Source organism: Scyliorhinus canicula, chromosome 18 (assembly GCF_902713615.1).
Source record: "Scyliorhinus canicula chromosome 18, sScyCan1.1, whole genome shotgun sequence".
Lineage (NCBI taxonomy): Eukaryota > Metazoa > Chordata > Chondrichthyes > Carcharhiniformes > Scyliorhinidae > Scyliorhinus > Scyliorhinus canicula.
Window position 1 is genome coordinate 33435868 of NC_052163.1, and position 12788 is coordinate 33448655.

At 46.7% G+C, this 12788-nt stretch overlaps 1 protein-coding gene across 7 annotated transcripts in view; it reads right to left on the bottom strand.

Annotated features, from left to right (window-relative positions):
- The window catches only part of LOC119952971 (matrix-remodeling-associated protein 7-like), a 116749-nt gene extending 108438 nt beyond the window's left edge, over window positions 1-8311 (bottom strand). The window contains exon 1 of one of the 7 annotated variants that reach the window (XM_038776627.1): window positions 7729-8311. In XM_038776627.1, coding sequence (XP_038632555.1) covers window positions 7729-8160 — 432 coding nt within the window. In that variant the 5' untranslated portion in view covers window positions 8161-8311. The remainder of the gene's footprint in view (window positions 1-7728) is intronic. The other 6 variants (XM_038776630.1, XM_038776628.1, XM_038776629.1 and 3 more) reach the window with 6 other exon arrangements.
- Window positions 8312-12788: the final 4477 nt, after the last annotated feature.

Consider the following 12788-nt stretch of genomic DNA (forward strand, 5'->3'; position numbering starts at 1 on the left):
TGGTTGTGAGTTTGGCTTCAATTCCAACTGTGATTCTAATGTGCTTTGAGGGGGATATGGTATGAAGGACAAATAAACCAGTAGTGATTACTTATCAACTGGGGCCTTGAAAAGGTAGTGAAGCTTCAAGTTTTAGTTTAGCCATATGCAGTTCAGACAGGTAGTCAGAAAGAAACAGCCTCTCCTATAAGTAATTGGTTCAGAAGACAAGAGGGGGAACATCTCAGCCATGCTGGAAGAAAAGCCATACTGTGGAATAATGGTTAAGAAAGCAGGTGCCAGACACTAACAGCAGTCCAGCTAGTTAGTGAAACTAGAGAAATGAAGAGGTTTCCAAGAAGGCTGGAGTTAATGGAAACTGGGAAGCAGAACAGATTACTGTTATATGTCATGAGGGGCTAGAAAGTAATCTGCTGGAAAGGAAAATGAGACTGGTAGCCTGGAACTCAGTCTTAAACGTAATTAAGCACCAAGGAAACCTGAAGGCTAAACCTTGATGGAAACAGCAGAACAGAGGGATTTTAAAAGTACAACATTGAAAGCAGAATTTGAAACTCTAAACCGGAGTTCATTGAGACAAGGAAGCTCACTGTAATCTGGGGGGAAATCCACAACATTCACTTGGGTTCAGGGAAGAATGTGTCTGACCACAGTCTTCATGTGCTTAAAAGGGTGTGTGTTAATGAGACACTAGTTTTAAGATGCACTTTGTATCAGTGTTAATATCAGTGTTAATCTTCAAACAACATGTATGTAGGGGTGTGGGAAGCAAAGGGTATGGTGTAATCCAATTTTCTCATGTTAAACTGTTCCATTCTGGGATCTTCTCATCCTGTTATTTACCTGTAAAAGCTAGGTCCCTCAAATAGAAAGAAAAACTGGACCATTTCAAGCTGAGCACAGGAAATAGAAGGCCATTTGGCCTGTTGAGTCTGCTCTGCCATTCAAAGGCCGATTATGCCACATTCCTTACCTCACCCACCCAATCTCCTTTGATGCAATTGGTATCCAGAAATCGTGAACACTCAATAATTAAGCAGCCACACGCCAGAGAAATCCCCCAGTGAAGAATTTCCTGCTCATTTGAGCCTTAAATGGCCTGGCCCTTTGTATGCAAAGTTCACTACCCAAGTACTATGTGGTCATACAAAACAACATGAAAATTAGAAGGTCACTGGTGTCCTGTGAGAGTACCTTTAAGAATGGGTGTTTACTACTACAGTGATGTCAGAGAGTGGGTGGAGCTGGGCTGTGTCAGCTTTTTAAACTTTTATTTTAGGCTGTTTGCTGCAGGGTGTTTTCAGTTTCGTTTTCAGAGCTGGACAGCTGCAGTCACGGCCAGAAGGTGTATGAATCTCTCGCTGTAATCTAAAGACTGTCTGCAACTAATAACAGTAGTGACTTTAACCTGATGTGCTTCTGGTAAAAGATGTTTCAAGTCATATGGATGTTGAAAGGAAAGCTTAGAGGATTACTTAGTGTTGTACTCTTTGGCGGTTGTATTTGAATTAATGGTTGCCACGATGTTCACTGTTTTAAAAAAGGTCAACTGGAATTCATAAAATAAAAATGGTTTTGCTTTAGAAAAATACTTTTCCATTTCTGCTGTATGAAACACGTAGAGTGGGCCGTGTGCTCCCCGTACCACAATCTATTAAAAGTTGTGGGTCAGGCGAACTCCATGATACACTTTGGGGTTCTCTAAACCCTGGCCCACAACATTGGATAGGGATAGGTTGGAAATTCTTAGCTAGGCTGAAGGAGAAACATTTTAAGGCTTGTTTACAGTCACGTTTCAACATAGTACCACTGAAAGGGGGCATGGCACAGAACTGTTCCAAGAAAAAAAAAGTAGTGATCAACACATCCGTGTGCAAATTGGGGGCCACATTTCCTACATTATCGTGCAACAAAGACTCCGCTTCAATATCTGCAAGCACTTTGAGACATCTGGCAGTCATGATAAACAGCCATTTAATTTAAGGTCATACAAATCTTTTATTTCGGGAAGGAAACCACAAAAGCAACAATGGCTGATGCATATAAAATAGTTAGCAAAGTTTTACATTGTGACCAAGGTAACAGTACTAAAGTGCAACCATGTTAAGATTACAATACAAAGTGTATTTTCATAATTTAAACTCATTTATGGAAGAATTTTAATGAGGTGAAAAAAATTCCCCAGCAGGTGCTCTCACTGGCAATGCCTCACATTCATGCAATTTGCCCTAGGGTATACAAATTCACTTCCAACAACAACTCAGTACATGATGCAATCGCATTGCAAATTTCATACAACCCAGGACTAGTCAAAAAAAAAGTGTAAAAACAAATTACTGCAGATGTGAGAATTTGAAACAAAAGTGCTGGACAATCTCAGCAGTTCAACACCATCTGCTCAGAGATAAGGGAACCAATGTTTTGAGTCTGGTGGACAGCAGCTTTGAACAAAGTTAAAGTTACTATATATGTTTTGTTAACTGGTAGATCTAAAAATCAGTTATACAAATTTTCTATGACATAGCTAGGCTGCAATTCTGGGTCTCGAGGAAGGGTAGGATATGAAATATATAATCACTAGAATGATAGCAAGAATGAATGGAGGCAAGAACAGGGGCCCTAATAATTGTGATTTGCACTGTGTAGTGGGAGTAACAGAATGCAAGCTTCAAGTACAGTTCACAAAACACTAAAGGCAGTTGTTGCAAGCAATGTTTTACTTTTTTGTTTCATTCATGTTGTAAAATTTCTGGTAACTATTCCCATTGCAATGCTGCAGTACATCTCAAGTCCATTTTAAGGTCATTTGTACATGACTTGAAAGCATTTTTCTTCAATCAAGCCTCAATCAGAATCTAGTGCTGGTGTTCCTCAAACAAATTTGGATAAATTAGTGACTTCATGTCACAGATAACATGTGCTGACTAGGCAGAATTTATAAACACTTCAAACAAAGCTCACGAGTTCAGCAATGATCCAACTTACATGAGAGTTTCATACTGACTATAGCATTTCCAATTACTTTGGCACAATTTACTTCATATAAAATGCTATATTTTTGAACCAAGTTCGGCAAGTTTAAGGACTAAAAGACAGTAAACAAACCAGCACAGAAAACCAAGCATTTTTTGCAAAGTTTAGCATTTAGCCAAAATCTAGAGTTTTTCCACTTGAAACAAATCCAAAAATGTAATGTGCAGCTAACAACCAACCCCACTCACCTGCAACTCTTACAACAGGATTGTAAATATATGGAAACAAACTGCAGCTTTGAACACCTGGATAATGGCATATTTGATATTGAGTAATTCCATTTCTGTAGGATTGTACACCTCACTGACCTCCCTCGAGGAGTGAAAGCAGAGATGCCATATGCTCCCAATGCTGTATGAAATATTTTTAATTACTCAAATTTTGTTCTTTACATTCTTGCCAATTTTGTTAATTGACTTCTTCCATTGTTCTCTGGGATCCTCCAGTACCTTCCACTAGAAGTGTTGGGGTGGAAGTCACACTTGAAACCATAAAACGCCGAGGGCAGCAAAGTGGCGCAGTGGGTAGCACTGCTGTCTCGCAGCACCGAGGTCCCAGGTTCGATCCAGGCTCTGGGTCAGTGTGGAGTTTGCACATTCTCCCCGTGTTTGTGTGGGTTTCGCCCCCACAACCCAAAGATATGCAGGTTAGGCGGACTGGCCATGCTAAATGGTCCCTTAATTGGAAAAAAATGAATTGGGTACTCTAAATTTATTTTTAAAATAAATAAAACACATGCAAACTCAAACTGAGATCAGGAAACCCAAGCCAAGCTTTACAGATTTATGACTGCTGCAGCACTCCGAACAAGCTGCAAAAGCTAGCCCCCAGGTGAAGAAATAGTTTCGCGCAAATCAGAATCAGACAAGGGATCATCTTATCTGTTCAGGTCAGCTATTCACTACATAAAGTGTGCAGTGTCACCTTGGGAACATGCATTTCAGAACGTTGAACCATCACATCTTCCAATGTAGATAATAGTCACTTCAGAAAGAACAAGCCCCTGAGATATAGGTAGCATATCAATAACTGAGACACTCGCACTATTGCTTGCAACCAGACACCAAGAATCTACACAGGTGGCAGAGTTTGCCCGGAGTCACTTTGAGCCCTACTCTATTCTCACCCAAAGATGATAGAAGCATATTTCAAATTTTCAAGTTTAATGATTTTCAAAAATAAAAAACCACATTGCCTAGTATAAATGGCACGCCCACTCAACAAACAAAACTAGTTCCTTTACACCAGGGGTGGGCAAACTTTTCCGTGCAAGGGCCGCATTCAGAAATTCACAATTCACAAAGGGCCGCATAGTATATTAAGTAAAATAATTACTTCACCCGGTTATGATTGTGGGCGCCTCATATAGAACATAGAACAGTACAGCACAGAACAGGCCCTTCGGCCCTCGACGTTGTGCCAAGCAATGATCACCCTACTCAAGTCAACGTATCCACCCTATACCAGTAAGTAACCCAACAGCCCCCCCCCCACCCATTAACCTTTAAAAAAAAAATTTTAAAAAAAAAAAAAAAAATTTTTTTAAAAACATTTTTTTTTTTTTTTAATGACTTGGTGGGCCGCAGAAATACCTTTGGCGGGCCGCATGCGGCCCGCGGGCCGTAGTTTGCCCACCCCTGCTTTACACCCTCCAAATCAGAGGTGACTCCCTCCAGCGACTCAAATGAGATATTCGCAACCCAGTTGATTCAATTCAAATCAAACAATCAGGAAATTACATTGAAGAGGACAGACAACGCTGAATGGGATGCCACAGTGCCAGTCAAGTCCAGTCCTCGTTTGGGAGGCAGTGCGGGAGAGGACGGCCCAGTCCAGTCCCTGGAGAGGGAATGGGGGGGGGGGGGGGGGGGGGGAGAAAGAGGCTCAGCCAGTCCAGTCCCTGTCTGGAGGCAGTGGTCGAACAGTCCAGTCGGAAAGAGAAAATGGTGTAAAATCTCAGCAGATCTGGCAGCATCTGTAGGGAGAGAGCCAACGTTGAGTCCAATGACTATGTCAAAGCTAACAGTCAGAGGGAGAATGAATGAAGAGTCATAGCCACAGAAACTCAGGGAAACAGAGTGCTAATAGCCACAGAAACCAAGGGGAAAGAGTGCTCATGGCAGTCCTCAGAGAACAAAAAGGTGAGAGGCGCCAATCAGCAGAGAAACTAAACAGAGGCTAAACTGTGACAGATGGAGATGTGGGGGGGGGGAGGGGGAAGGAAAAAGTGGATAAGATGGAGGGGGTCTTAAATATATTAAGACAGACAAAAGAGAAATGGTAAAAGACAGTCGAAATGAAATAGGATGAAAACAAATGGATCAAGGTGGGATAAAGCTAATCTGAAGTTTTTGAATTCCACGTTGAGACTGGAAGGAACCAGAAGCTGAGATGTTGTTCCTCCCGTTTGCGCCGAGATTAACTGGGACATTGCAGCAGGCCATGGACAGACATGTGGGCATGGGAGCAGGGTCTTTTGTTAAAATGACAAGCAACATAACGTCAGTGTCCTAAATGTGCATAGACCAAAGGTGTGCAGCAAAGCGATCACCCAGTCTGTGTTTGGTTTCTCATATAGAGGTGACCACACTCCTCCACCACACCCAGTACCTCTCCCGTCACCCATGGCACCTTCCCATGCAATCGCAGAAGGTCTAACACCTGCCCCTTTACCATTTCCATGCTTATCACAGGCCCGAAACACTCATTCCAGGTTAAGCATCATTTCACTTGCACCGGTCTATTGCATTCGCTGCTCCCAATGTGGTCTCTTCTATATATTGAGGGGACCAAACGCAGACTGGTATATATATTACCCCTTCTCCACCCCCTTCCCCCACATCTTCATCTGTCACAGTTTAGCCTCTGATGTTTCGTTTCTCTGCTCTTTGGCCACACACCTTTTGTTCTCACTGGGGACTGTCATCAGCACTCTTTTCCCTTGGTTTCTGTGGCTATAACGCATCTTTCATTCTCACTCCACAGTATAAATATTTCCCAATTTCTCTGTTAGCTTTGATAAAGAGTCATCGGACTCGAAATGAGAGCTCTTTTCCCTCCCTACAGATGCTGCCAGACCTGCTGAGATTTTGCAGCATTTTCTTTCATTTCAGATTCCTGCATCTGCAGTAATTTGCTTTTATTATTTTGAACGGGCCAGGCCAGCCCCCGTCTGGGAAGGCCGGGGGGCCAGGCCAGCCCCTGTCTGGGAAGGCAGGGCGGGGCGGGGGGCCAGGCCAGCCCCCGTCTGGGAAGGCAGGGCGGGGCGGGGGGCCAGGCCAGCCCCCGTCTGGGAAGGCAGGGCGGGGGCCAGGCCAGCTCCCGTCTGGGAAGGCAGGGCGGGGCGGGGGGCCAGGCCAGCCCCCGTCTGGGAAGGCAGGGCGGGGGGCGGGGGCCAGGCCAGCTCCCGTCTGGGAAGGCAGGGCGGGGCGCGGGGGCCAGGCCAGCTCCCGTCTGGGACGGCAGGGCGGGGCGGGGGGCCAGGCCAGCCCCCGTCTGGGAAGGCAGGGCGGGGCGGGGGGCCAGGCCAGCCCCCGTCTGGGAAGGCAGGGCGGGGCGGGGGGCCAGGCCAGCCCCCGTCTGGGAAGGCAGGGCGGGGCGGGGGGCCAGGCCAGCCCCCGTCTGGGAAGGCAGGGCGGGGCGGGGGGGGGGGGGTCAGGCCAGTCCCCGTCTGGTTAGGCAGTGCAGGGGGGGGGGACACAGGCAATGCTGGGGGGGGGGGGGGGGGGGTGCAGTGTTTTGGGGGGAGGGGAGACAGGCAATGCTGGGGGGTGCAGTGTTTTGGGGGGGGGGAGAGAGAAAGAGAAAGTGTGTCTGGGAGGCAGTGTTTGGGGAGGGGCAGTCTGTCTGGGAGGCAATGTTTGGGGAGGGGCAGTCTCTATCTGGGAGGTAATGCTGTGGGATGCAGTGTTGGGGGGGGGGGGGGGGGAAGAGAGAAGAGTGTCTTGGAGGCAGTGTTTGGCAGGGGGCACTCTCTGCCTGAGGCACAGTTTCTGTCTGGGAGACAGTGTTTTTTTTTTTGGGGGGGGGGGGGGGGGGGGGAAGAGAGAGAAGGAAGGCAGTGTTGGGGCAGACTCTGTCTGGGAGGCAGTGTTGGGCAGTGGGGTGTTGCAGTCCCTGTCTGGGAGGCAGTGTTGGGGGGGGGGGGGGGAGGGGGAGGGGGGGAGAAGAGCAGTCCCTGTCTGGGAGGCAGTGTTGGGGGGGGGGGAGGGGGGGGAGAGCAGTCCCTGTCTGGGAGGCAGTGTTGGGGGGGGGGGGGGGGGGGAAAGAGAGAGAAGAGCAGTCCCTGTCTGGGAGGCAGTGTTGGGGGGGGAGAAAGAGGAGGAGGAGGAGGAGGAGGAGGAGGAGGAGGAGGAGAAGGACAGTGTTGGGGAGGGACGGAGAAGAGCAGTCCCTGTCTGGGAGGCAGTGCGGCAGTGAAGGGCTATCGATCCAGTTTGAGCTCTGGCACCAGCCGGCTGTCCAATGCAGCAGTGGCGCAGCCCGGGGGGGGGGGGGGGGCACCGCCTAACCACTGCCCTGCAAAGCAGAGATAAACTCATCAGCATCATAACTTAGTTATCTCTTCTCCACATCACCTTGACTACAGAATGATACACAGTGAAACAAAGTGATACATTGCGGCGCAGCTACAATTAAAAGCTGCAGCCCCTCCGCCGCCCATTCACAACAAAGTCAATTCTCCCCCTCCCTCACCTTGTGAAGCTTCTCCTCGGGGGCAGTGGGCTCCCGCTTGGGCTGTGGGGCTGGAGGGCTCCTCTCCTCCCCTTCCCCCTCCCCGGGGGACACGGCTCCCTTCTCGGAGTTTGCAGCCTTCTCCAGCTTCTGGGGGTCGCCTTCTCCGGCCCCGACCTCCTCCACGGGCAGCCCGCCTTTGGCCGTCTGCTGGTCCGCAGCCGGCGCTGCCTTCGCCTCCTCGGCGTCTTCTTCTCCCCCAGCGCCCGCCGCAGCCGCCACCTCCTCCTCCTCCTCTCCGGCTCCGCTCTCCTTAACTTTGGAAGCCTCCGCCTCCTGCTCCCCGACACTGGCCGCCGAGGGTCTGAGCCTCATGTAGAGGGAGGCGATGAGGACGGCCAGCACGGTAAAGAGCAGCGGGACAGCCACATAGACATCCACTGCCACGTCCATCGCCTCTCAGCCTCCGGGACACACACAACAACAAAGTGAGCTAAGTCCCACCGTCACTGCGCTTTTAAGTAGCTCTGCTGACCGCCTCACAGCCGCGGCTGATCCAAATCACAGATGGCATGGAGAGATGAATCGTATTTTAAAGCGGATCGTCATTTCCTTCATCCCGCCCTCCACTTCTAGCATTTAAAGGCTCCGCTACCTCAAACATGGGGCCAACATCATTGGCTTGTCCTCTTGCCTGGTGCTCACTCTCTATTGCCACAATTAAGGTATCTCTTCCCAGCTCTTAAAATGTTTCAATGTTCCAAAAAACAAATGCTTTCCTTTTTATTATTGGGGGGGTAACATGCCTGGTCAGGGGTGTAGTGGCACTGTCACTGAGCCAGGATACATTATAGGCTCCAATCAACTTCATAAAATAAATGAAACAAACTCTGGGATATACATTAAAAAGTGCTCCTGGTAGGGGCACTGCCCAAAGGTAACAAAGAGCAACGGCTTCCGTGCTTGGTGGGCACCGAGTTGGACTGTTTCATCGACCCCAGTTTTGACATTTTGATTTAATGTTTTTAAGTTTCTGTTTCTTCTTTGTTCCTTACCGGCTGTGCTCCGTCTGTTCTTTGGGAGTGCCCCCTTTTAATTTGTCCATCAGTTAATTTATGTTCTTCAATTTAGTTGATTGGCTCTATAAAACAGATTGGGCCCTAAAATCCAACAAAGAGCTTGAACGGAAACGGAAACTTGCCAAACATCAAATCAAAATGGTAAGAGCAATTCAATCCCTCTGGAATTCATATCAATCAATTCATAAATCTGAAACCTGTCTCAGTAATCGGGCCTTCATGGTTAATTGTCATCAAAACTAATGCCATTATAAGGAAAAGAAATCGGCCGTTCTTGTTTGGCCTGGCCAATGTGCCACTCCAGGCCCACAGCAGTGCAGTTGAATCTTAACTGCCCTCTGAAATGGCAGGGCAAGCCATTTGGTTGCACCAAGTGCTACAGATGCTCGATGGACTGCAGTAGTTCAGGAAGGTGGCTCATCTTCTCAAGGACGATTAGGCGACAAATGTTGCCCATATCCCATGGGAGAATAAAAGAAAAACTCCTTAATGGTTTGTGATGCACAGAGTAGCAAGAGATGAGGAAACAATTAAGCTCAATTAGCAGGGTTGTTTATGTGTTGCTTCTGGTTAGTCATGAGATATTCTTGGAGAAATTGATGCAGTTGGTTCAGTTAAAATGGAAATCATATCAAGTAAGCCGGACAGCACATTTATTTATTAACTCATGGAATCTCCACAGTGGAGGAGGCCACCCGGCCCATCGAGTCAGCACCAACTCTCTGAAAGAGCAGTCTACCTAGGCCCCAATGTTTTTAATTTGTCTTGTGCTTCTCCCGCTTTCTTAATGGAATGTTACATCATCCAACTATGATTCCACTAATGTTTTTCTCCCCTTTCTTCTATTAATATACTTGCTCATTTATTACTCTTCAGTTATGAACAGTATGCCTCCTAGTCCTACTCCCTATCTTCTCCTCGCCCTGCTCCTCATTTTTATGCGTCTAGAGACACTAAAGCCAGGTGTCATGGGATATGGAGAGAGAGCAGGAGTATGGTGTTGAGATAGAGGATCAGCCATGATTATACTGAATGGCGGAGCAGTCTCAAGGGGCCAAAAGGCCTACTCCTATTTTCTATGTCTCTATGAAGAAAAGTTGACTGCTTTCTTTATATATATATTGCCTGATATGCTGCACATTTCTCACTTTTCCTGTTTTTGTTTTCGATTTTCCCCAAAGTTATCCCTCAAATTTGGACAGATATTTTGTCCCTGTCTATTACTTTTAAAGTTATGGGATTGCTTTCAATAAAATCTTGTGATGAGGCACCAAACAAGAGGATAAAGAACAAAGATGAAGACCAGATGGCACGAGAGCTAGATGTCTGCACCTGCCCTGGTGGTAGATTATATCTACAACCTCCAGCACAGCAAGCTGGCAGCAATTCAGCAGGGGTACAGTTAAAGGGCAGTGCCATCTGCTGCAAAGAGACTTGCAGACAAGTTCGACTAATGGAATGGCACTGCCACTGTCACCCAAGATCCTCAGCATTTATGCCAGCAACAATAGGACAGCGCACAGATTCCATGGTAGTGAACTGGCATAAATACTAAAGTAAAATAGGCAGTTTTATGCTGAATGTCATTTTTGATATTCTAAGAGGAACACTAAGCTTGTGATAATTGTATACATTGTGTTGATGCCTCTTTAAATCATCAGAATAGCCATGAGCTGTTAGAAAAATATCAATGTTTTTGTTTTATAAAACATATAGCCTCAGTGAACTCAGAGGGTTGCAGGACTTCTTAAAATCTGCTGCTTCATCGGATCACTTATCCACAGGTGACAGAAAGAGAAGAAATAAACAACAATAACTTTTATTTATGTAGCACCTTTAATATAGTATAATGTCCCAAAGCACTTTTCTGGGGCCAGGTCATATAAGGGGACATCAGGGCAGCTGATCAAAATCTTGGTTACAGAGGTAGGATTTTAGGAAGCATCTTAAAGGAGGAAAGAAGAAGCAAGGATATCTTAGAAGGCTGTAGGGCTGGAAAAGATTACAGATAGGGAGGGCACGTTCATGGGAGATTTGTAACCAAGAAGACATTCTTAAAGTTTTGATGTTACTTAACTGGAACCAGTGTAATCCCTCAAAGCTATCTTCCAACTTTCTCTCAGTTCAAGAAAGTTTCCTTTAGATTGAAAATTTGTGCATGTCATTCTACCATTTAAGAAAAGTGACAGAAGGAAAACCAGGGAATTATGGAGTAGTCAGTCTGACAATGGTTGTTGGAAAATACAGTTGGGGAGGAATGGCTGACAGTCCTTAACATTGACCTCGGACCCCATGAAGTCTCATGGTATCTGATCAAACATGGGCAAGGAAAACTGCTATTGCTCACTACCTACCTACCTCCCTCAGCTGATGAATCAGTTGTCCTCCATGTTGAACACCACTTAGAAGCGCTGAATGTCCTCTGGGCGGGGAACTTCAATTCTGAAATAGATTACATGTCTTGTTGCGGGGAAGATATAATGCAGGACATATATTTACAAGCTTGGCATCGTGTAATTTGTCCATCACTAAGTGTAGTCCAGTAGGTAGACCACTGATCTAGCAGAGTCTTGATGGATATAACTGCCAGACCAGGCCTGCAGTAGGTTGTGCTGTTGCTCATTCTGGGTGAGTGTGCTTAACACTCAATTTGGCTCTGTTTCGTTCGTTAGCTTTGGAGTCGCCAGGTATCGTTAAGATACCGCCACAAGTTTCAAGGTCAAGTTCAAAGCAATAAAACCATACACCAATTAGTAAGTTCAAACAAGACACGTTTATTATATTACAGTAATCTACTAATCATGCATATAAACTATAAGACTAGGCTAATCCTACCACTACTAGGCCAAATACCTATCTGGATAAGGGGACTGCCGGATCAGGGAACAACGGCTTCTAGTTTTGTCCAGGGTCTGCAGGCCTCCAGTGGTTATGGTCTAAAGGGGTCAGGAGTGTCTATTCCCGTAGCGTGCGTTGTGACTTACTTGCTGGCGGCTTCTGCTCAGACCTCTCCTGCACAAGGTTCTTCTGCTGCAACGGTGTTCTGCTGGTAGGGCTAGCTGGTCAAGGAGAGGCTGACAGAGGGCTGGTCGAGGAGAGGTTGGCAGAGAGGGCAGAGAGAGCGAGCTGGGGTCGGGGTCTCTGCTTTATACTCCTCTCAGGTTCTTGTGCCCACCTGGGCAGACCCTCTATACTCTTGTAATCGATTGGGTCTCTTCCCAATCGATTGATTCGAATTCCCCAATAACGGGACAGTATCTCGATCACTGGGGCGGTTCTTGGGACTCACTGTTTTGGGCCTCTCCGGCACCGAAAAGTCCACCCCTCCATTCAATGCATCGGTCAGTGCTAACCCGTGTCTTTTGTGCCTGGGGATCGCCCGGTTTCGCCTCATTAATATGCTAACTTTCTTTTCACAGCGTTGTCTGGTTTCAGCAACAGCCAAACTGGTTTCTGTAGCAGTCCAAATATACAAGCACTCTGCAAGCTGCTTGCTTTATACAACCTGTCCAATTTTCCCTGCATTCCTTGCAATCTTCCATTTTGTGTTTGGGCAGTGGTCACCCCAGGTGGCTACACTCCCTCCTTGTGATCCTCATGAGAAATCATGAAGGATCACCCAAGGTCGGTGTCTTTGGGTTCCCTGATCTCAGCGAGTCCCATGGCCTCTATACTTTCCCCAATTATGGCACAAAATTTTTACCTAACAGTCTCTGGATGGCGCTATGTCAAAGAGGACATGAATTACTAGGGAACCTCTAACTATCCTTTGTAAACTACACTCCCTAACACATTTAAACATTCTAACTTCCTATCCTTAACATTATCATTACTACAATCCATTTCTGACTCGGCAGTCGAGATCAGAACATTACAAACATCAGAAAAGTCTGTATTTACAACATCAAATCGAATTAAATCCTTTATTACACATCAAGGGGTTGGGGGGATTGGTAGAATCCGAAAATAGGGGATTGTATTCTGTAAATGGTTGAGGTGCAA